The sequence below is a fragment of the Copadichromis virginalis genome, linkage group LG5 (genome assembly GCF_057382275.1).
Source record: "Copadichromis virginalis isolate Kocher_CV1m ecotype Utaka linkage group LG5, C_Virginalis_male_GT1.1, whole genome shotgun sequence".
In the NCBI taxonomy this organism is placed as follows: Eukaryota; Metazoa; Chordata; class Actinopteri; order Cichliformes; family Cichlidae; genus Copadichromis; species Copadichromis virginalis.
This window is the reverse complement of record NC_140622.1, coordinates 2,817,591-2,841,803: the sequence shown is the minus strand read 5'-3', so window position 1 is coordinate 2,841,803 and position 24,213 is coordinate 2,817,591. Positions and strand designations below refer to the sequence as shown.

Sequence of the window (24,213 nt, the reverse complement as noted above, 5' to 3'; positions counted from 1 at the left end):
TCTATATATATGTATGTAAATATGTATCTCTCTCTTTCTCTCTCTCTCTCTCTCTCTATACATACATACACACATATATATATATATATATATATATATATATATATATATATATATATATATATATATATATATATATATATATATTCAGTCAGGCACGATACACGGAATCCATCCATCAGGGTGTACACCCCACCCCTGGCGTCGTTGCCCACCTCTCAAGGTTAAATACACGTAGACATTGAGGGCTAGCAGGAGGGACCATGTGCTTACCTGCTGCTCTCTGGCAGGTAGCTCCATGCCCTCCTGGGTTTTAAAGGCACCTTAGAACACACATGCATCAACACTACAATGAGCGGGTGGAGGGAGGTTTGGAGTCTTCTCTCACCCCCGTTCTCTGCGGCCTGCTGGAGCGGGGGGGCTAGGAGGAGGAGTTGGCCGTCCGACTGCGGTCTGGAGTGTGGGGCCTCCCTGCTGCTGCGGAGTCGGGGCGGTCTGCCTCCCCCCACCGCAGGGAAAAGGGTAACACCACCTGGGTCTGGGTGCAGTTCCCCCATCCAGGGGCAAGGGTACCTAGACCCGGTTTGTAGAGTACGCTTGGGGAGTGTGGTCGTGTATACAGCGTCTCTTTATGTCTGTCTCCACGTTGGTTGAGTGTGGAGTAAGTGCATATGAGAGCATGAGGGTGGGAATGGATGTTTGTGTCTGTGTGTGCCTGTATGTCTGTGTCTATATGTCAGGTTGGGTGTCAGGCGCCACCTCTCTGGGGACATCTCAGGCCCTCCAAGGTTTGGAGGCCTATCTCCCCCTACCACCACTTCCCCTGCCAGTGGTGGACTCCCTCAGACATCGGTGCGTTGGTGGTTCTTTGTGTCCGCTCGGGCCACTTCGGAGGTGGGGTGCCCCCGGCCTCTCGGCCTGGACGATCTGATTTCCTCGTGTCAGCATTGTTCCCACATCATCATAATTAATGTTGTTCCAGGTTCAACATTGCAAGTGACCAATCACCTTCTTGTGACGTCATTCCTTTGCGACTTCGAAATACCCGCCTTCGAGTATTTCGAAATACAAGTGAAGAAGCGAAAAACCGCCGCCTGTCCGCCGAATTTGAAGTCAATTTAGGATACTTTCCTTTAATAAACGGTAAGCATTATACATATGTTCCTCACTTGGCTTGCTGTTTGTTTGCTAGCGATAGGCTACTTGACAACAGCATTAGCTAACCAGTGTTCTCTAGACCAGCGTTCCCCAACTTTTTGGGTGTTTCGTGGCCCGGGGGTTGGGTCAGGCAAAATTGCAGTAGCTTCCCTGATCATTTTACAAACATAAGTGAAGAGAATCTGGACTAAAAGGCCTAGACTTATGGTTGTGTGCTGAATCTATGAATCAAACTATCACCTGGAAACATAATTAACTGGTCCATAGCTGTGAAACTGGACATGAGTTCTTGATTCTATGGAGATTAACAGTAATCCAGAAATTTACAAATTTGTCCCAGGGACATCGTGTAGATGTTGTCCCTGGGACATCGCGTAAATGTTGTCCCTGGGACATCGCGTAAATGTTGTCCCTGGGACATCGTGTAGATGTTGTCCCTGGGACATCATGTTAAAGTTGCCAGAGACATACCATATGAAAGTTTAGCTTCTTTTAGCCCCTGTTTGTTTTATATTATTTTATATATATATATATATTTTAATATTATATTTAATATTTACATTGTATTGCAAAAAACCCCAAAACAAGTTAAAATGAATTAATGAATATTGACTAATTAAACCTTCGTTATTTTTCCACCAGAAATGGACGATATAATTAGAAGAAGTGTTCTGAATGACGAAAAAAAAAGAACTGGAAAAGACACACAACTTTGTGTGCATGTGTCACAATGCCAGGAGGACCCATTCAGTGTTGTGTTAGAAAAATTGAACTCATTAACCCTTCATGGACATTATAAATGTTTAAATGTTGCCTCAGGTAAAGACAGGAAAAGAGACTATTACAAATTCAACTGCATCAGAGCTGGGGAAAAAAGTCGAAACAGCTACAGAGCAGTGGGCTGTAAGGCCTATGTTTCATTTAAAGTACTCAAATGTTGGAAAGACCACACAGTCATCGTGCAGCGTACATATGATAAGCATGATGGGCATGATCCTTCGGACCCAAAAGACGCACATTTCAACAATATTTCCAGTGATTTGAGGGGGAAGATTGAGGAACTGCTTTCCCTTGGAACTAAGCCAGCCATCATACTAACCGAATGTCATAAATGGGCCAAAGAACATGGACACAGAGATCTTCACAACAGAGAGCATTTTGTCACACCATGTGACATTGACAGTGTTAGAACCTGCATGATGAGGAAGAAGCACTTTAACTGTGGAGACAGTCAAAGTGTACATACCTTACTTAATGGAAAACATCAAGAACATGTTCTCTTCTATCAACCATACACATCTGACCAAGAACTAATGATTGTTTTGCAGACACCTGTAATGAAATCAAACATGGAGAACTATGCAAAACAGTTAGTATTTGTTGACACCACGCACTGCGTTAACCAGTATTCATTTCCCTTATTCACACTTGTTGTAAGAGATGATCATGGGCATGGAGTCCCTGTGGCCTATGCTATTGTCAGCAACGAAAGTCAGAAAACCCTGGAAACTGTTCTTGGAATAGTTTGTGAGCATTTCCCAACTTCCCCGAGGTAAATAATACATTGACAGCTATTAATTTTGAAATAATTCCTTTTCAAAAAAGTTATAACATGCCAGAATCTAATGCTATAGCTGCAGCATGGGCTGCAAAAAACTTTCCTTTCCAGTTGTTAAAGCTATTCCTATAGGCTGTATGCAGTATTTTATATATCTACTTGTGAGTTGAAATGTTTAATTTGGCATTGAAGTGGTGCTTTGAGATAGCAAAAACATTTTCATACTGTTTAATCTCATTTAGTGTTTTCTTTTTTTCTGTAGAGCATTTATGGTTGACATAGACTTTGCGGAAATAAATGCTTTGCAGAAGGTTTTTCCAGAGTCAGCTATCCTTCTATGCTGGTACCATGTCTTGCAGGTAAACCACATTGTTTTCTTTTCACGTTGTCTAAGATGCACCTGAAACACATTTTTACAACAGGGTCCTGTTGTTATGATTTGCCTCATTGTGATATTCACCTACTCAGGTTAATGAATATAAAGGGATAAAATGTTGAGTGACTATGTCCATCCATTTAAGACCACAGTGCACTCATCTTCTGGTGGCTGCTTCCCAAAGCTCTTTTTGACATTTAAAAATATGTTTGCCTGGTTGATTTCTGTAATGCACAGGTCCTCTTGTCCAGTGAGTGACAAAGTTATTTTTGGACGTCAGCTTTCTTTTATGCTTTTTGTACAGCTGCTCCTCTGTCTCTCTCTCCAGATGAACTTTTTTTCTCTTACATTCACAGGCTGTTAATCGATGGCTTTCAAAATCAGAGTCCGGGGTCCATGGGCTTTCTAACACCCAAAAGAGAAATGAAATCATTTCTTTCTTTTGTAAGCTGAAAGCTTGCACATCTGTAAGTGTAATTTGTCTATTTCACATTTTGATTTCTTGACTAAGAGCATAATAACTTTCAGTTGCTAAAAAAAGTTACAGAGATACAAAATAGATTTTTGAAACAATTTCTAAAACTGGCTTCTTATCTTGCTTATCAAAACAAGTACTTAAGCTGTGCAGAACATCATTGTGTCACCCACTGTGCAGGAGAACTTGTGAGTGGGATTCTTTCACAGACAGATGCTGAAACCAAATATGCTTATAGGTTTAGTGTTCCTTCTTAGCCATTGTAAGGGAAGAAATAATTGCTTCTTAATACAAAAACACGACATATTATTAATAACTTAATAACTACAGAGTCCAATCCCCACTCTCCTACCTCCCTCGCTTCCCCCCCTTCCTGACACCATGACACCCCCCTCCTCCAATCCCTCTCTCAGCAGCAAGACATCTCCCCCCCTCCCCTCTTCCCAAACATCTCCCAGTGTCACAGTGGATCAGGTCAGGAGACAACTGAGGAAGCTTCGCCCCAGAAAGGCAGCAGGCCCAGACAAGGTGTGTCCTAGGATGCTAAAGGCGTGTGCTGCTGAACTTGGGGAGCTGCTACAACGAGTCTTCAACCTCAGTCTGCGACTGGGGAGAGTGCCCGCCCTATGGAAGACATCCTGCATCGTCCCGGTCCCCAAAAAGAACCGGCCCAATGAGCTGAATGACTTCCGACCGGTGGCACTGACGTCACATCTTATGAAGACTCTAGAGCGGCTCTTCCTCAACCTCCTCCGACCACAGGTACAACATGCCCAGGACCCACTACAGTTTGCATACAAGGCGGGTGTCGGAGTGGAGGATGCCATCCTGTACCTCCTACACAGAGCCCACTCACACCTGGATGGGGGAAAAGGCACGGTCAGGATCCTGTTTCTTGACTTTTCCAGTGCCTTTAATACCATCCGGCCCTGTATGCTTCAAGAAAAACTGAACAGGATGGAGGTGGACCCCTGCCTGGTGGCTTGGATCTCCGACTACCTCACCGACAGACCACAGTACGTCAGGCTGAAGGACATCACGTCTGACACAGTGGTCAGCAGCACAGGAGCACCACAGGGAACTGTGCTGTCCCCTCTTCTCTTCACCCTGTACACCTCTGACTTCTGCTACAACTCTGAATTATGCCATATTCAGAAGTTTGCAGATGACACAGCCATCATGGGGTGTATCTGGGATGATCAGGAAGAGGAGCACAGAAGTCTGGTGAGGAACTTTGTCGCATGGAGTCACACAAACCACCTGCAACTCAACACCTCAAAGACTAAGGAACTGGTTGTGGACTTCGGGAGGTCCAGAGAAGGTCCACTGCCGGTTCAGATAGAGGGGGAGGAGGTGGAGGTGGTCAACAAGTACAAGTACCTCGGGCTGTGGGTGGACAATAAACTGGACTGGTCATGCAACACAGAGCACCTGTATAAAAAAGCCCAAAGCCGACTGTACTTCCTCAGGAGGCTGAGGTCTTTTAACATCTGCAGGAAGCTCCTGAGGATGTTTTACCAGTCGGTGGTTGCTGGAGTACTTTTCTATGCTGTGGTGTGCTGGGGGAGCAGCACAGCAAAGAAGGACTCATCCAGGCTGGAGAAACTGATCAGGAGGGCTAGCTCTGTGGTCGGCATGAAGCTGGACACTCTGGTGACAGTGGCAGAGAAAAGGACATTAAAGAAACTGATGGACATTATGGACAATGCCAGACATCCTCTGCACACGGCCATAAACAACCAGAAGAGTCTGTTCAGTGACAGGTTGCTTCTCCCAAAGACAAGAACTAACAGACTTAAAAACTCCTTTGTCCCACACGCCATCAGACTGTTTAACTCCTCTCTGGTGGGGAGAGGGAGGGGAAACAGGAGGACAAAGGGGGGAACAACTAAGCTGTAGTGCCTCTTCACCTCACTGTACAATACCTTTTGTGCAATACTTTTGTAAATAGTCAACAGTGCAATAGACTCAATACTTGAAATGTGCAATTCACTTGTATTTTTATTTTTATTCCTATTTATTCTATTTATCCCCTTTGTATACTTTATTTATATTTGTCTCTGTATTTATATATATGTGTGTGTGTATAACTCTGTAACTTCTGTCGGTGCTGTGCTTTTTTGGAAATCGAATTTCCCAGAGGAACCCACCCGAGGGATTAATAAAGTTCTATCTTATCTTATCTTATCTTATCTTATGTTATTCAATAAAAGGAAAAGGGCTTCAATACATAATATTAAAGATTTCAATAGGTCTGTTAAATGGATTGAAATATATTCTGTTGCATCCAATTCTCTTAGGAGGACGACTTTAAAGCCACATCAGCAGAGTTCTGCCAGACATTTAAGCAATACCCTTTGGTGTGCCAGTATTTTCAGAAGCACTGGGAAGGCATTGGCCACATGTGGTGTGACTACGGCCGTCGCTTCAGTCACGCTCGTTCTGAAACAAACAATGTGATTGAAAGGTATGATTTATTATTTTGACCTCATTCAATTGTATTGCTGAAAAAAAGATATTATGCTTTAATCCAAGAGGCTAAACTGAGTAGGTTCGTCATGTCATTGCCAGAACAGGTTTTAGGCAAATCCTTTAAATTCTAGCAGCGTTTTTTATGTTATCACAACAAAAAACAGAGTAGGTGGATTTGCCTAAATCAGCTAAACCGGCACAGAGCATTCCTTTATAAAAGACGTGTGCAATAGGTATTCCAATTTTTTAAAAAATAATACAGTCTTGATTAAAACTTTAAATTCCTTCAATTACAGTTACTAATCATTTCAAATAACTGTTTTTCAGATTTTTCCACCGCCTGAAATACCAGTTTTTATCTGGCTACAAGAATAGGCGTCTGGATGATCTGATTGAAGTGCTCCTAGGGAAGGCCGACGACTACTTCTCAGTCATAAAAACCCTGCAAGATGTGGGCCGCATGAAAAACAGGTTTGCTGACACCTTGTGTCAGCAAACCTGCTTTTTTTTCCATCTGCTTCAAGACTGATGGAAAGTGGTTGGGCTCTTAAAATTACAGTCAAGAACAGCCATGGAGTTAATGCATATCAAGTCCCATCTGAGTCAAGAGAAGACATGGTGTATGATGTCTGCCCTGTTGAGTCCTACTGCAACTGTACATATGGCTTACGAGGACTTCTTTGCAAGCATCTAGTGTTACTTGCAAAATTAGCAGAGGCTGACAATGACATCTATCCAAACATGGAAACAGACCTTGGCAAGAATTGCAGTGAAAGAAAGGCATTACTTTGTACACTGTGAGGACTTGAAAGTGATAAAAATGCCAAGTTTGTTTGGAAATCTGTGTTTTTTTGCATCGGCTGAAACACTTCAGTGCACTTGTTGTACGTTCTCTCACTATAACACATGTGCTTGCCTGAAGGTGGCTTGTAGCCATTTTAAACAAATGAAAAACTCTCTGAAAAGTCCTCTATCAACTTTGAATGACACTCCTGTAGTTGAAAGCACAGACAAAAAATGCACAGAAGATGCAGTTGGAAAACTAAATGCTGTTTTAGACACAGTTAAACAGTGGGCATTCATTCCAGAGGGTATTACTGCAATGATAGATGAACTGCATACAAATGTCTTAAAAACAAAACAAGTAGGCAAAAGTATATGCCAGTACGAAATAAAGACGACAGATAATGCACGCAAAATTAGGCCATTGTATTCTAGCAAGAAACGTTCGGCCAGCATCGACATTCCAACAGTCTGAAAATGAATGTGAACAGTCGATAACCACTGAAAGGGAGACATCCTCTGGAGAAAATGAAAACCTTTTGGAATACAAAACAAAAAAGAGAAGAGTTAAAGCTAAGTATATGCACAAGTAGACTTTTGTGTGACATTTCAAAGGGACTGCATCCATTACTTCTGTTTATTGAAACCTAAAGCTGAATAGCTGTCTTAACTTTCTGCCAAGGAACAGATGAAAAGAAATTGTTTGGTCTCTCAAGCAGTTGTTATTTATGTGTGTTATTCATTACTTTGGCTTGGTTGCTGTTTTTGATACAAATTCATCTGTGCCCATTGTAATATTTTCATATGTTACTATTTTTATATTGCTATGCATTATAAATAAAGGATTACTTATTACTATTAAAGGTCTGCATTTGTAATTGTTGGTATTATTTATAAAATATGCGCTCTTAAGTTTTTTGCTCCATAAAACGATACCTGTCACTTTTTGGACATAGAGTATCAGCTGTTGAGAATCCTGGCTCATACAAAATAGAAGTAAAAGGTTTCAACATCCAGCCTTTTTATGATTAAATACAAAGTGTAATAACAGAGTTATTGGGGTGTGATTTTGTTAATAGTTAGTCTTAAGTATAAGTTTAATAGTAATGAGTAAGAAAATATAGCCAGAATAATGGAATGAGACTAACACCTGACCTCACACTGAGATTTGGTATGAAGTGGCATGTTTGTGCTAATGCTGACATTGGGGCTCAGAGTTCCTCTGTGTGTATATATTTGTGAACGTTAACTTGGCTAATGTCCAAGGGTTTGACTGCTTTCCTGTTGGATTGTATCACAAAGAACAGGGATAAGAGCACCAGTGGCCGTGCACACCCTCATCTCTCTCCTTCACCCGATCATTAGTGTTGGAAACCGGCATTAGCTCAGAGTAGATTAGACTTTAGTATAGTGCAAGTGATTTGATTTTATGATTATTTGATTCAGTTTTTTCTGTGTTCAAGCTCAATTACTTTAATAAAATATGTTGAATTCAAACAAATAAATAAACAAATAAACTGTGGACATTACCCTTTTAAACCTTTCTGAAACAAGACAGGTAAAAACCAGTGTATAAAAGTTTACATAGGTATAAATAGCTCTAACACTTTACTCCAGCCTGGCGTCCACACATGTGGACATCACATTTTGGGTTATTTAGACCAAAATACTAAATCTTGATCAACAAGTGCCTGATATACAGTTATGAGGACATTATACGGCAACTGTTCTATCGAAATTTCAAATGAATGTCCTCATATGTGGCTCTCATTTTTCTCAGAAACAAAAATTAGGTAAAAAAAACAAAACCTGGTAATTCTTTCTTTTTACATTCATCGGGTTCCAATCGGCCCAAATATCAAAGAGAAATTAAAAATGCATGCCATGGAAGATTTCGGGTCTTAGGGGGTTAAAATGACCAGACCCCTCCGGCCTGTTTTCCAGGCCACTAAATTAAACCCAGTCAATTACCAATTGAACAGAATAAAAACCTACGAGGTCCACTAATAGTCCAAAAGTCCAAATCTTTAATAGAAAAGACAGGCAGAACTCAAACAAACAATAATCCAAACGAGGAGCATATATACACACTGGAAAGTAAATAATTATAAGTTATTAAATCAGACTAATTAAATACAGTAAAACTAATAAGGGAAGACGAACACACGGGAAATAAAAATAACAGTGTAAACATACCAAAACTCAAAATAAAACAGGAAAGCTACTACAAACCGAGTGTGACACAATTACATTCATATTGAAACATGTGATAATTTTCTTTCTTTGTAGCATTTTTAAGATATGTGTTAGAACAGTCATTATGCTGTTTGGATTAGGAACCAATCATTTTTGCCAAATAGTTAACACAAACTTAGAACAACAATGAACAATTTTCAAGATTCTGATTTACAGAACAAACAAAAGTCACAAAAGGTTTCATTATTTAAGAGACAAGATCAAGTTTTTCACACAGGAATGAAATGACAGAATCCAGTGCAGCGAGGCCAAAGGTGTGTGTCAGCAAACTGAAGGTTGAGGAATCAGTCAGCTCATGTTTAAGATTGTGTTGGATTTTGAGAAGAGTCTGTCTGTTATTAGAAAGTAAGATTAACAATGTTACACCAATAACCCAAATACGGGGAAATGACAAATAATACCAAAAAAGATACAACTTTCATATTGTTTTACTAACTTACTTTGTCATATCAGCACTTGAATGGTCGATGCCTTTACAGACCATGTCTGTTGTGACATCGCAGGCCAATCTTCCGGCAAACCCGAGGGCTAGCTCCCCAGCCTCCTCTTCACTCAGAACACTAAACACTGTTACTTTAGTTTTGGCCTTCTTAGGCCTGTCAAGAATCATTGCGGGCAGTTTGGCTTTACGGCCCTAAAAAAGAAAAAGTGCAAACACCAAAAGAGCAGAGAGAGACACACACACGCGCACAAAGTTAAATGCTTTTGTTTACATGGTGTAATTGTGTATATGTTGCAGCAAATGCACAATTTCCAGCCACATTGTCACTTCATTGATACGAGTAACCCGGATTTATTTCAGGTGACATCAAAATCACGAAATGTATACCTACCCCAATCAAACCTCTGAAAACATGAACTGACATGTTCTCTGCGTTGATTCTGCGCTTGATCTCGTCTTCTGTTATTGTGTAGGTTTTCTTTTTTGAGCTTGGTACAGATAAGCGACCATGCACTCTGTAAACTGTACTAGTTCCTTCTGAATCAGTTTGAAATTCTGCATCTGCATCGATCCTGTCAACATCATCAGCAGCAGCATTATCTGTACTCAGACTTGTGCCGTATACTTCTGTTTCTTTTTCTTTGTCTTCAGTCTGTGTACCTTCATCTCTGACTGTCAGTCTTCCTATCTCACTGTTACTTGTCGATTTGCTGCAGATGTTCTCTCCCTTAGGAACTTTTCCTTTGTCATTCGCTGCCTGATGCTTTCCCTGATGACATTCTTCACTGGCTACTTCTATTGCTCCTCCTGTATAGCCACCCACTATGCTGCACAACTCCTTTCCCTCTGCTGTGCTGCACTGTGCTGTTACATAAAGAAGAATGATATAAACAGCACTATATCAATTTAATTGTGAAGAGAAATCCCCACAATACGACACAGTTATGTCTAAAATAGTTTTGTGTAAAAACTGGATCTTGAAACGTCCACTTTAATTACACAGTCCTGGTGTGCAAAGGCAAAATTACGAAAAAAAAATTCACTTTAAACATTTTTGGACATTGTTTAGTTATATTGTGACTTACTCTCACAGAAGATACAGATGCCACAAACAGACTTTGAACAACGCATGTGCTTGTATGCACCACATTTCTGGCACTGCACCTGTGAATTAAAAAAAAAAAAAAGAAGAAGAAATAAACAAACAAAAAACAAATGAACAAAGTCCATTAAATAAACAATCTATATGGCTAAGGACATGTCATAGCGTACCCGGTCTTTGGCTGCAATCACACACCAGCACTGACTGCACTTCCTAGTTCGATCTGCAAAATATAATTTGTTTAAGTACAAGTTACATTTTCCAATGTTAGAGAAAAAGAAGGCAGCTAATTTTATCTTTACCCATTGAGGAAAATAAGTAGTGGCAAAGTCGGGACCTGAGCTTTGTGATTTCAGTGTTGTACTCCTCCACTTGTGTTTTACCGTCAATGAGAGATTGGGCAAACTAATAATTGACGAAGAAGAAAAAAAAAAAAAAAGAACAAAAAGAATTAGATTAACAAAGAAATGTTTGTTTGTTTTGGTCCTCTTGGGTATGTCACAAAACTGTTTTGTAAAAAGATGGATATGGTAGGCTTGGGCCTTGAGCTTTCCTAATGAGGGACACTGAAAAGTATCATGCACTAGAGAGAGTGCAAAATCTGTGCAACTTACAAACAAGGTCCAGTGGCTGCCGTTTTCCAGACAGGCTCCAATCAATTTCTCATACATCTGAAAGATGTTTTTCTGGAAATAAAAATAATGTGACAAGTATGTTTTTCTGTCAAGAATGACACTGCAAAACTGCAAAAGCTTGTCAGGTGAGACTTGTGATTAATTCTGCAGATACACAAACATATAGAAAGTGTCATTTTTGGTTTACATTAATTAATTTCTATAGTGTGTACAAAACAAATCAAGACCACAGACTCAACACGCACCACTCAATTTTTGGTGTTCTTTATCAGTTGGCCAAGACAGAAATGTTTTAATCTGTGTGCATTGCTTTTGAACAAGTCTTTACACAGAAAAGGTTTCAGAAAGGTATTTTTCAGGTTCTTCTGACAAGGCTTCAATTTTGGAAAATGCTGTTTGTTTATAGTGGCAACTTATAAACCCTTTGTGATAAGAACATAGTTACCACAGTCCAAGTCATACCTTCAAAAAGTATGCACTTTGTGCTCTTGTGGACCCATCCAAAATTTTTCCAGTGATTTGGCTTGGTATTGGATAAATGTGAGGGAAATTCTATAAAAATAACATAAATACATGTTTTCAAATACATTACAAAAAACGTAAACATGCTATGTCATTATGATCAAACAAGCTTTTCAACATACCTCACACTGCAAATAGATTAGGCCATCTATTACCTTATAAAACAAATAAATAAATACATATAAATAAAAACAGAACTAAGGAATACGATTCATTAAGTAAATTGTACAATAAAGTGTATTTAAAGCAGAATTTAACATTAGTTTTATGACAACATAAAAGGATTTTTATGTCAAGAGGTACCTCATCTGAAATGTTAGTCTGGTCAAACAGGGATTTCAAACTTGAAATACCAATAGAGTTTGGTCCAGCTACTCCCACAAGGTAATCTGTGAGAAAGCATATGCTGTAGTCAACAGATATCATTTTCTTTTTGCATGCTGCAACCATCATCCATTTCAGTCTTCTAGGAGCTTTGTCTGGTTGTAGTTCTTTTTTCTCCTCCTCTCCCCTCATCTATTAATTAAATTGTTTTCTGACCTTCCTAACTGTTTCCGACCTGTCTTCCCAATGTGATGTTTAAGCAATATATGTATGGTCAGAAGGGGGTGAAATTTTCATTGCAGTTGTACGTGTAACATTGCATGTGATAATAAAAGGCTTGATTGGTTGATTATTCAACATGAGTTGACATTTACCTGACATTGTGAAGGAGTCACAGTTTCTGTAAGGGTGTAAGAACATAACATGTGGATTTGTTACACTTCTTTTTCACAAGTTAATAACAATCAATAATTTTCATTCCATTATTTACAAGCTATCACACGATGTCCCAGGGACAACATCTACACGATGTCCCTGGGACAACATTTACACGATGTCCCAGGGACAACATCTACACGATGTCCCAGGGACAACAATTACACGATGTCCCAGGGACAACAATTACACGATGTCCCAGGGACAACATTTACACGATGTCCCAGGGACAACATCTACACGATGTCCCAGGGACAACATTTACACGATGTCCCAGGGACAACATCTACACGATGTCCCAGGGACAACAATTACACGATGTCCCAGGGACAACATTTACACGATGTCCCAGGGACAACATCTACACGATGTCCCAGGGACAACATTTACACGATGTCCCAGGGACAACATCTACACGATGTCCCAGGGACAACAATTACACGATGTCCCAGGGACAACAATTACACGATGTCCCAGGGACAACATCTACACGATGTCCCAGGGACAACATCTACATGATGTCCCAGGGACAACATTTACGCGATGTCCCTGGGACAACATTTACGCGATGTACCAGGACAAATTTGTAAATTTCTGGATTACTGTTAATCTCCATAGAATCAAGAACTCATGTCCAGTTTCACAGCTATGGACCAGTTAATTATGTTTCCAGGTGATAGTTTGAGTCATAGATTCAGCACACAACCATAAGTCTAGGCCTTTTAGTCCAGATTCTCTTCACTTATGTTTGTAAAATGATCAGGGAAGCTACTGCAATTTTGCCTGACCCAACCCCCGGGCCACGAAACACCCAAAAAGTTGGGGAACGCTGGTCTAGAGAACACTGGTTAGCTAATGCTGTCGTCAAGTAGCCTATCGCTAGCAAACAAACAGCAAGCCAAGTGAGGAACATATGTATAATGCTTACCGTTTATTAAAGGAAAGTATCCTAAATTGACTTCAAATTCGGCGGACAGGCGGCGGTTTTTCGCTTCTTCACTTGTATTTCGAAATAATCGAAGGCGGGTATTTCGAAGTCGCAAAGGAATGACGTCACAAGAAGGTGATTGGTCACTTGCAATGTTGAACCTGGAACAACATTAATTATGATGATGTGGGAACAATGCTGACACGAGGAAATCAGATCGTCCTCTCGGCCTGGGGCTCGGTCACTCAGGCACAGGTGGCTGCCGGCGGAGCTCACGGGCGCGTCACTGCAACTCCCCCTGGCTTCTGCTCCGCGGCTGCTGAGTCAGCCCTCATCTGGGACTCTCCTCAGCTCTTTCCGGGACAGTGGCGCGGCTGCCCCTATGTTGGTCTTTCTTGGTCTCTTGTGTTCTGGGGGCCTCTGGATGTCTGGAGTTTTGATCTCCTCCACACCTGCTTCATGCCCGGGAGGACGGGGCTGTGGCCCCCCCACACCCTCTAGCAGATTATTACATGAAGGAACCTTTTAAAAAACAAAAAACAAGCGCGTCCATGCTCACAGGTGTACACACGGGTGATCACACCCACAAACTGCACCCTTTTTGGCTCCTACCTCAAAGCACACTGTGTTCTGTTGATCTTATGTGCTGCACAATAATGTTTAACATTTAGTATTTACTGTCATATTCCCATATATCATTGTGATGTTGTTTATTCTATTACTCTTGTTCTCTTCTGCTTGTTTTCTTTTTTCTTTCTCAGCAGGTGATCCAGGTGATTGATATATGCATTTTTTTTCTCTGCCCGTTCTGTTAGTTTTTGTCTTTTGCCCTTCTCCCCCGTCCCTCTTCTCAGCTGTTTCTCTTTCCCTCTTTCTTTCTCCCCTTCTTTCCCCCAGTCAAGTCTGTCCCGTATTCAGTAAGTGAAAATAAAATAAACAATAAAAGGTGAATCAAATGGACCATTACGGCAAGGCTGGGATGGTCAGTTTGGTAAAGTAAATCCGTTGGGCATCTTTCTTTGCCTTTAGACAACAATTCTGATGCAAAAGAGCCAAACGGGACAGGCCAAAAAAAAAAAAAAAAAAAAAAAAAAAAAAAAAGGAAATGAAGTTCCTCTACTAGTTCGTCAATGCATGAATTGGAGACATTGAAAACGCTCTCCATTTTCAGTAGGAGTAGCCCCACTTTCTTAGTAATAATTTTGTTTAAGTCCTCCTCAAGGACTGAGCCACATTAATTGTCATCGTCAACAATGTCACATTCTTCATCTGGGTTCTTTTGGTATTGATGAAGAACATTAGTCTTGAAATTTTCCAAGGAATGTGGGTTGTGTTTTCTACTCTTGTGGCTGTGGAATGTTGTGTATTTGTTAACCTTATAATCACAATCCTCAAAAACACATGGCACAGTTTCAAACTTTTTTAGATGGCCACCAAGATGTTCAAAAAACTGCCTCTCACTGTCGAAAGAGCATGAATTACAGACAATGCACGTGAATGAAAGGATATTGCCTGGCTGGGATGACTGTGAATGATGCTTTGACAAATGCGTCCTTAATGCACCCCATGTCTTGACAGTGCAAGGGCAATCTGCATGAAGGCAGGGTATGGAGTGGGCTCGACCAAAATGCCCATGTATTAGCCTGACGTGTTTCAGCAGGTCTAATCTTTTTGTGGTTGTGAAGTTGCACAACTTGCATTTCCAGTTCATTTTCCCATAACTGAGGACTTTGGTTAAGATTAACCACATTTTTAAGGTCAATGTGATTTATTTCATTTAGAAACTTGCATACCTATAAAGGATACACCGGGGGTGGGGACGTGGGTGGGTGCATCAGCCCTAGAACTGGTAACAGAGTCGTCTATCAGTGAGTCTCTGCTTGTAGAGACATACGTGAGGACCTGAAAAAGAGGGCAAACAGTGAGTGTCCACATACACAGATTCTTCATGCAACAAAAATAAGAAAATAAATTACACAAAATAAATTTTCAGATATGTACCTGGTTACAAGTTATTTATCTAACCTCAAAATTTCTCTGAGTGTCTTTAATGAAGGTAGAAATTAAACATAAGGTGAATATTGTTCTTCACTTTTTCTTTGCTCCTCTTATCTGAGAAGTCTGTCTGTCTGTTATAACACCACAGCACTTTACAGGAAGGGCCAGAGTCGTCTCTATTTTTTGAGGCGACTGAGGTCCTTCAACATCTGCCAGAAAATGCTGAGGATTTTCTATGAGTCTGTTGTGGCCAGTGCGATCCTCTATGCTGTTGCATGCTGGGGGAGCAGGCTGAGGGTCGCAGATGCCAACAGACTTAATAAACTGATCCGTAAGGCCAGCAATGTTGTGGGGATGGAGCTGGACTCCCTCAAGGTGGTGTCGGAGAGGCGGATGCTGTCCAAGATAAAGACAATGTTGGATAACACCTCCCACCCACTCCATGACATGCTGGTCAGTCACAGGAGCTCGTTCAGTGAGAGACTGAGATTACCGAAAAGTACCACTGAACGACACAGGAAATCATTCCTGCCTGTGGCCATCTCCCTGTACAACGCATCCACTTAACACACTGTTTGCTGCTACAGCTACACATGTTTCTTTTCCAACTATTTATTTATAAGTGACTTATGTATGTATGTATGTATATATATGTATATATTGTACTATTCTTAGTTAGCGTATTGTCTGTCTTGTCTTAATGTTGGTTTAAAATGGAGCACTGTAACAAAAAATAATTTCCCCCAGGGATCAATAAAGCATTCTGATTCTGATTCTGATTCTGATATACTTAACATGTCTCACACCCATACAGTAAGACAAATGGTGGGGGTGGTGTAGTAAGGAAGTTGGGGGAAGCAGACAACTCCACAGGAAGAGTCTTTTGTGTCTTCGAGGACTCTGGGAGGTAACAAGGGAGTGTGAACCTTAAGGTGTGAAACAGCTGTGTACTGCCTTTTGTTCCTGGAGAAGGTATTTCACTGAGAGCCATGCTGGGCTCAGACTCTGCTGACCGTCTGTCCCGCGGTCATGCAGGGACTTCATCAAGCTTGGTTGTCTGTTCTTTGTGTGTTTGATTAAAGAATGTTAGCTACCGCTCACACACAAGAAAAGAAGCAGGCAACATGAGGTCAAGTTATGGCAATTTTATTTGTGTGTTTCAGTGCATGTATTTAGATTAGAGTTTTTAAAAACAAACAAACGTCCCAAGAAGAAGGATGGGGAGAAAGAAAGGTGGAGAGAGGAGGAAGAAACTATTGATGTCCTCAAACTGGATGCTGCTGGGTCAGTTCTTCCTCAGCAGTCTGCTCCAGAATCCCCTCCTGTCCTCGGCTTGCTTTGCTTTTGCCTTCAGCTCTTTTAAGGTTTTGTTGAGCTGCTCCTCGGCATCTTTAAATGTTTCTTTCAGCTGCTGTTTGGCCAGTTTCACTTTGTGTTTGAGGAGCTCTTTAGCTTCCTTTTTGTGCTTTCGTATTTCTTTAAGTGCGTCTTTGCAGTCTTTCTTGGTCACCGCAGAGCCGCTCATTTCTTTCTTGAATGCCTTCACCTCAATTTTCTCTTCTGCAAGTTCTTCTTGCACTTTCATCAGTTCCTTCTTCATGTTTTCATTGTGACTCTTTGTATCTTCCATTTCTTTCTTTGCTTCCTGTGTTTTAATTTTCTCTTCCTCCAACACTTTTTGAGCTTCCAACAATTCTTTCTTCAAATTTTCAATCTCATTTTCTGCCTCGTGGTTACGTTTTTTCTCCTCTTCAAGTTGTTGCTTCACATGCAGTAATTCCTTCCTTAGTGTTTCAGCTTCAGCCGTTACATTTGCAGCTTCTTGTGTTGCCAACTGCATTTTCCTTTTGCCCTCTTCAAAAGCTTCCTGCACCTCCTGTAATTCCTGCATCACATTTCCTGCCTCCTTCTTTGCAGTTTGATATTTCTTTTTGGCTTCTTGTGCTGTGCTTTTCTCTTCCTCCAATGCTTTTTGAGCTTCCAACAGTTCTTTCTTCATGTTTTCATTCTGGTTTTCTGCCTGTTGTTTTCCCATTTTCTCTCCTTTAAGTTTGAGACCCACATGCAGTAATTCCTGCAATACTACTTCAGTTTCAAACTGTGAATTTTTAGCTTCTCCTCTTGATTTTTCTGCCTCTTCTTTTAATTTGACATTTTCAGCCTGTATCATTTGAAGTTCTTCTTGCAGGTTAATCAGCTGTACTGAATTGTGAGGTGAAGCACTCGCCGATCCTCTTCTCGTTCTCCCCTGATTCATTTTGGCCTTTTAAACAAAGGAACCAACGTTTTGTAGAGGAGTGAAGTGAAGTTTTCGATGTTTCTTCGTCAGCTGTCGTTTGTCCTGCACAGAGATGCTGCTGTAGATGTGTCTCTAGCTGTGTCTGGATACAATGAAACATGCTGGAACTAAGTGCTTGTGTTGCACAGTTCTACTGAACATTCCATTTCATGCATGCTCCGCCCACATGGTCAGGAATGTCAGGTGCTGCATCGCCAAATGCTGCTCCCGTTGCCTAGCAATAACAGCTGTTTACTTTTGGGGTCTGGTTCATTATTTAATAAAGAAAACATGTCCAAGTATTGGGTGCTGAGGCTCAGCGCATATTCTAGCCTGCTGTGTGGGTGGGCAGCTAGAAATCACTGGTGGGCAACATGAGTGAGGAGAAAACTGGAGCAGCCAAGCAGGGAGCTGCAGGTTGCTGGTTTGAGTCTCTGTTCAGATGCTGGTGTCTCCTCTCTCTGAGATGTCTGCAAACAGTCCCAGATAAAACAATAAGGATAATAAACAAACACGTGACTAAAATAACAATTATGACTCTGATGTGTTTCATGTGTAGCAGGATGGCCTCTATACAGCAGTCGCTACATCCACATCGCCACACTCACTTTTCTTTAAGCAGGCGTGCTGGGCTCCTCCTAAGGAAAGTTTGAAACTTCATTTCCTTCATGCTGGTGAACTTTTTACCAAATATTTTCATCAAAGCTTCTCCATCACTGACAGGGATTGTTTGGATCTTCACACTCATCTCCACCAACCCTAAAAAATGAGTCTCACTTTGCTCATATAATGCCAGGAGTGTCTCCATATTCCACAAAAGTCTGTGCAAACATGTAACAGTATCCCATATTCATAGAAATATTATTGATATTATAACAAAAGCTGTCACCAACACAATTGTCCCAAGTGCTTTTTTATTAGTTATTGCAAATGCTCGATTGCAGTTCTTGCTAGATGACAAAACCACTTATTAGGTTTAGAAGGAAATGACTTTTTCTACATGAGGTAAAGTTGGAGCTGTTTCCCCAAACTCAATGAAATCATCATTTAAAAAACTACAATCTGTATTTACTCTGAACATCTGTGTTAACATTTGGAAACATGTAAGTGTAACAAACATGTTAAAACATAAGAAATCAGGAAGGGGCATGTACAGGAATTTCTTTTACTTATGTATTAATCACATTATTTTATTGTATGATACCTTGGTGCCACTGGATTTTAACAAGGGTCTGTTATGCAGAAATAACAGATTGTGCACTTACCTCACTAAAATAAAGGCATTTGCAATGGCATAGATTAATATTCATGCTTCATGGAATTAGCTTCATAGATCATATTCATAGATGTAATATGCTTCACAGAACATGCCGTATTTCTCCAAATTATCGCCCAGACATATAATATGCAAAATTAATTTGGACCCCAGGTGTTTAAAAGAACCAGGTTGCTATATGTGGCCTGCTGAATAATTGGGGACGTATGATTATGAAAACAATTATTAAGCACTGATGTTCTAACACTACCCAATACAATATTAAATCAATTCAAAAATACTTTACTTGATCCCACAAAACAAAACGCAGGTGCAGCAACAGTGGGTATTTTCACACATACTAGTGGGATACAGTAGTACTTTGTTTTATTTTTTAACATCTGCCGTTTCAATATTTTAGAAAAAGCTAGCATTGACTAATTTTTAAACTTAAGCAGTCAGACAGTCATGCACAGGCCTGGACTGGGACAACATGTCAGGCTGAGAGCTTTACCCCCCCGCTTTTATTTTGGTGTGACACCCTGGGCAACTTCAGCTACTTTCTGTCAGAGACCGTTGGCAACACTGATGGTCTCATGAGACGCCCTCCCTCTCTCAGACACACTTGTCCCGCCCCGTGAGCGAGTATCTTAATCATCAGTAAGTAGGAGAGACTTTCTATCCAATCAGAGGTGAGGAAGGTGGGACCTGCCCCTACTTACTGAACGTAAGATACTCTTTAACCACACATCAATAAATACAGTTGATAATTCAAACTCTCAGAGCAGTCTTTGTTTTTTATTGATCGTTTCGCGTTGGTTTTATTTGTTTTGCTGCTGAAAAATCTCCCTATAGCTGGAGTTCATGATGCTGCTGTGTCCAAGGCTGGACTGGGACAAAAAATCGGCCCGGGCATTTTGACTAGAGACCGGCCCACCAGGATAAAGATTGAAAATGTGACGTCATTCAGGGGTAAAACCGCAAAGGATTCTGGGAACTCGTGGCAAGAGGTACTAGCGCACGCAGGCTTTCAATTGAACTCAGTTACACAGCGATAAAAAGAAACCCAAAAAATGGCAAGAAGCTGTTGTATTATTAACTTCAATAGCCGGTCGCATGACAGCCACGGGAAGCCGACGGGTAAAGAGATCGTTTTTTTTTTATCGGATTACGTCGTTGAAGAGAAATTTTTTAAGCCATGTTTCCGAAGTAAGAGCCGACGGATGGTCTGGATATACCAAATATAACGTCTCAGAACACTCCAGCTCACAGGTTAGTCTGCTCCAAGCATTCCCACAAAGGTCAGCGTTTTTTAGTCGTTAATACGTCATTTTTCTTAACGTAATTGGTGATATAGGTTACAAGCAAGTCTGGCGCTGAACAGAAATTGTCGCGCTATGCTCCTTTGTTTATTGTGCATAAATAGTGAATTGTCCTGACACAATATTGTGTTTCGCTTCTGTTATTATGGTACATTGACAAAAACATATACTTTTATTCACAGGATAAAACAGTTGTTTTGTATCACTAATTGTCCAGTGCGATTACAGCATACAGTATTATTGTCACTGCTACATTTCTGTTATGCTACCAGAAATTATTTCCACTACTAATTAATTACCGTTGAGCTCAAAGGTTATATTAATAAACGGTTAACGAATGTGTATTTATGATGATTTGTGAGACTGGTAAACTTACCTTTGTTCGTACGATGGTCTTTCGTTCTACACGGTGCGTTTCAAGGTCCTGCACCCATCCGTCGGTAAACTGTACCTGGGCTTGTTGCAGTGACCTGAAGTTACTAAACTTCATGAGTGTATGCACTCACTCCAAGAACCGTATGATTATAAATCTGAGCGTGGTGAAAGTTGGGCAGCACGCTAACGTCTTTTGTCCACTCTGTGTGCTCATAAGGGTCTGACCCTTTCACACCTTTGATTTTTTTCCTCGTATCTTTTCTTTGTCTTTTCGTGGAGTCTGTCTTTGTACGGACCGGCATTGTTCTCCTTTTGTTTTGTACATTCCTTTTTTGTGCGGCAAAGATAAAACAAGAAGGTATTGGAACCGGAGAATGAACGTTTTGCGGTGCTGCAAATGATGCGGTACTTGGATTGTTTTGCCACAAGTTCCCGGCATGCAATGCGCGAAAATCACGTGATTGCTAAAGAAGGGGGAGGGTGCATCCGGCCTCCTCGGCTGTAATTGGTCCAGCCCAGAGTCGATCATGACCAACTGGCCAATCCAACACCTTTCATTATATATACCCTTCCTAAAAAAAAAAAAATAAAATAAAAAATACATTGGCCCATAAAAACAAAAAATTGCCAGCGGCCCACCGGGCAAATGCCCGGTATGCCTGATGGCCAGTCCAGCTATGGCTGTGTCCCAGTGTTTCCCCGCAGTGCGAACAGCTGAGCGGATTATGAAGCAGATACGGGAGCAAAGCGGTATCTGCATGACAGAACAAGCGACTACTGCCGCGCACATTTTTAAATACGAGCAAACATGCTTCAGAGCTTTTTCAGAAAGTTCTGGTGCTGCTAAAACAAAGGCGCCAGTTACAGCTGGGAGAAAGCTTTCAGTGAGCTCTCCGGGATGATGAGCTACAGTGAAGATCAATGGGGAGACGCAGACGGATGCAACAGCTGCTTTTTAAGAGTTTTAAAACACGACTGTTGGGAATAATCTGCCCAACAGTCGTGTTTGAGGGCAATGAGGCATGTTGTATAGAGCGCTTTGAGTACTCCGGGAGAGTAGAAAAGCGCTACATAAGAATCAGTCCATTTACCAGTGTTCATAGAATCTCAAAGACATACCGGATTTAAGTTTGTTTACCTGCTTTATGTGTTGACCCAGGAGCAGAGCCACCACAACTTAAGGATTGCCGCTCTCATTTCTCAAAAAAATAACAATTAAAAATCGTCTGACGTCCATTTTCTTTTCCATCAAGGCAGGAAAGTAGTTTGCAAAGACCGCGATTGTAATTATTGGGGGTGTCCAAATTCATGGGCTGCATCCTCCCGGGGACGCATTTGTAGACCGATTACGTCACAGCGACGCACCGAAGGCTGCCCAATGCGTCCTCCTTTTCCCCGAATTTCAAGGATGGGTCGGGTGTGTCCTTCGTGGCCTACCATATCCCAGAATTCATAACGCAGCCCAGCCAAACTCCAGTATCCGGCAATGGCGGCCACTACTAAGTTTTAAAATTACTCTTATCAATCTTTCTGGGTCACAAAATAAACTTTTAACATATTTTCAGGCGAGAAAGTAGCTGTGCTGTGCAAACTTCAAATATCTGCTCGGTTTATCAAAATATCGCATATTTGCAAAAGTGCTTCGACGTTTTCGGAGACGTCTGTTACCCAACAGCTCAATAGCAAGCCAGGAGCTCGAGGGTCACTAGAGCCGCCGAGACCGGCACAACTCCCGGCACATCATTTTCAGATCACCGCGGACTTTCGCTGCTTGGGTTAAACGTAATATATAAGTCACTTAGACAACCTAAAAATGTTATTGTTGGGCTTTGTTCAGTGTTTTTTTTGTTCGTGAGTAAATCGGTTTGGCTGAGATTAAAGTTATTAGGTTAGAGTAGATAAAATAAAACTTTATTAATCCCCCGGGTGGTTTTCACACAGCTGAATAAACGTCAAACAGAAAACCGATTAAACAGAAGTGTGAGATGGTCAAGAATTTATGCCAGTGTCCTGTTATATTTTAGATAGCAAGGAGCAGACGGCAGTTTCACTCCACCGAGGGAGCTCATGGAGCCCACGAATTTGGACACGACTTTTATCTTGGACAACATTCACCTCTCTGACACGTCCCCACAAAATTACTGGCCTTGCGGATCAGTTTATTGAGTCTGTTAGTATCAGCAACCCTCAATCTACTCCCCCGGCATGCAACAGCATGGAGGATTGCACTGGCCACAACAGACTCCTAGAACTCGTAGAAATGCCCAACAGATTTATTTTCCCGAGTGGATCAATATGGCTTTTACCATACTGGTCCACAGGATTGTGTCCACTGTTTGTTTGGCTGTTATTATTTATTTATTTATTTATTTATTACTTTTAAGTTATTACAATCAGAATGGACAGGATTGGGGGATGGGAAAGGGAAAGACAAAGAAAAGAGAACTTGGAAAAAACTTAACAGAAGGAGAAGGAAAAGAAAAATGGAGGAGAGAGAGAGAGAGAGAGAAAGAAAGGATACTAAAAATCTGTTTCATCATCTGCAGAAAAAAAAACCAAGCAAAAACAGAACAACACAGTAGGGAAACCACAGCAACAACCTAAGTAACAGTAAATAATAAATATTGAATGTTACTGAGCAGCATGCAATATTTATGATAATGAATGATATGTCTGAAAGGCAGCAGCCAACCAAGATAGTGTGTTTGTGAGGACGTAAGCCAGTACAAGCCTGAGCACCCAGCTCCAGACACCAAGAACCACCAACGCACTTGTGGGTGGGGGCATCAGCCACTGGCAGGGAGTGTGGTGGGGGCACACTCTCTGCCTGAGATGTTCCGAGAGAGGTGGAGTCTAAGAGCTCCACATTATGTACAAAATTGGTTCCAGGGCATAAAAAATGTTGTGCATGACTCATTGGTTGATCCACACAATATTAATGAAAAACTTTGTTAAAGCAATGAATACGAGAGGTGAAGGCTTCCTGTACATGTAACAAATGTTTTCAGTCAGTAATAAGAAAATAAAGGAAGGTATTTTTGTTGGTCCGCAGATCTGACGGAGACAGAGAAAAGTCATTTAGACAGCATTCTACATGTACAGCATGTACTGCTTTCAAGAATATTGTCAAATAATATTCTATGGAATTACAAGGGACCAAATTATGCTGGGCAAGTTGAAAGCATACGAACATACAAGTTGATGAACTTGAACATATCACTAAAGATGACTTTTTTTCACTCTCACTAATTGTCCCCAGCCAATCTGGGCAACAACGGTGACAACCCTGGAGAAACCAAGCTAGAGAAACACAACTAGAGGAAGTGGAGCCTGTCAGTGCATATTTTACAATCGATTTTTAAAAACATTATTTCCACTTTTCTCAGAAACTAGGCCTGATAGAACATGACACTTTCTGCAACACAATTAATACATTTACACAATTTGTGTAGTTTGTGCCTGTGTACACCTGTGTGTACACCTGTGTGCACACCTGTGTGGATCAGCACGCTTGTATTC

General features: G+C 41.0%; 1 protein-coding gene and 2 long non-coding RNA genes across 3 annotated transcripts; 2 read left to right on the top strand and 1 right to left on the bottom strand.

Moving 5' to 3' along the window:
• The first annotated feature begins 923 nt into the window (after positions 1-923).
• Positions 924-3,592, top strand: LOC146708753 (uncharacterized). The gene is made up of 4 exons (XR_014920351.1): positions 924-1,143; positions 1,801-2,710; positions 2,979-3,075; positions 3,449-3,592. It is a non-coding gene; the product is annotated as an uncharacterized LOC146708753 (long non-coding RNA).
• A 2,178-nt stretch (positions 3,593-5,770) lies between these two features.
• Positions 5,771-6,491, top strand: LOC146708752 (uncharacterized). Its single transcript, XR_014920350.1, has 2 exons — positions 5,771-6,034; positions 6,367-6,491. It is a non-coding gene; the product is annotated as an uncharacterized LOC146708752 (long non-coding RNA).
• A 2,335-nt stretch (positions 6,492-8,826) lies between these two features.
• Positions 8,827-12,544, bottom strand: LOC146708751 (uncharacterized). Its single transcript, XM_085455578.1, has 10 exons — positions 12,083-12,544; positions 11,902-11,934; positions 11,720-11,809; positions 11,237-11,308; positions 10,925-11,027; positions 10,793-10,845; positions 10,606-10,684; positions 9,912-10,384; positions 9,519-9,712; positions 8,827-9,410 (listed from the first exon to the last, which is right to left on the bottom strand). Exons 1-10 carry the CDS (start codon positions 12,293-12,295, stop codon positions 9,266-9,268), a joined length of 1,455 nt encoding a protein of 484 aa, XP_085311704.1. The 5' UTR covers positions 12,296-12,544; the 3' UTR covers positions 8,827-9,265.
• Between the last annotated feature and the right edge of the window lie 11,669 nt (positions 12,545-24,213).

What these genes read in the sequence shown, in the direction of transcription:
- LOC146708751 (XM_085455578.1), bottom strand. Translation starts at nt 12,295, where the DNA reads ATGAGGGGAGAGGAGGAGAAAAAAGAACTACAACCAGACAAAGCTCCT. An exon ending in TAATCTATTTGCAGTGTGAG is followed by an intron (nt 11,810 to 11,901) that starts GTATGTTGAAAA and finishes TTATTTTTATAG; the next exon opens with AATTTCCCTCACATTTATCC. An exon ending in GCAGCCACTGGACCTTGTTT is followed by an intron (nt 11,028 to 11,236) that starts GTAAGTTGCACA and finishes GTCAATTATTAG; the next exon opens with TTTGCCCAATCTCTCATTGA.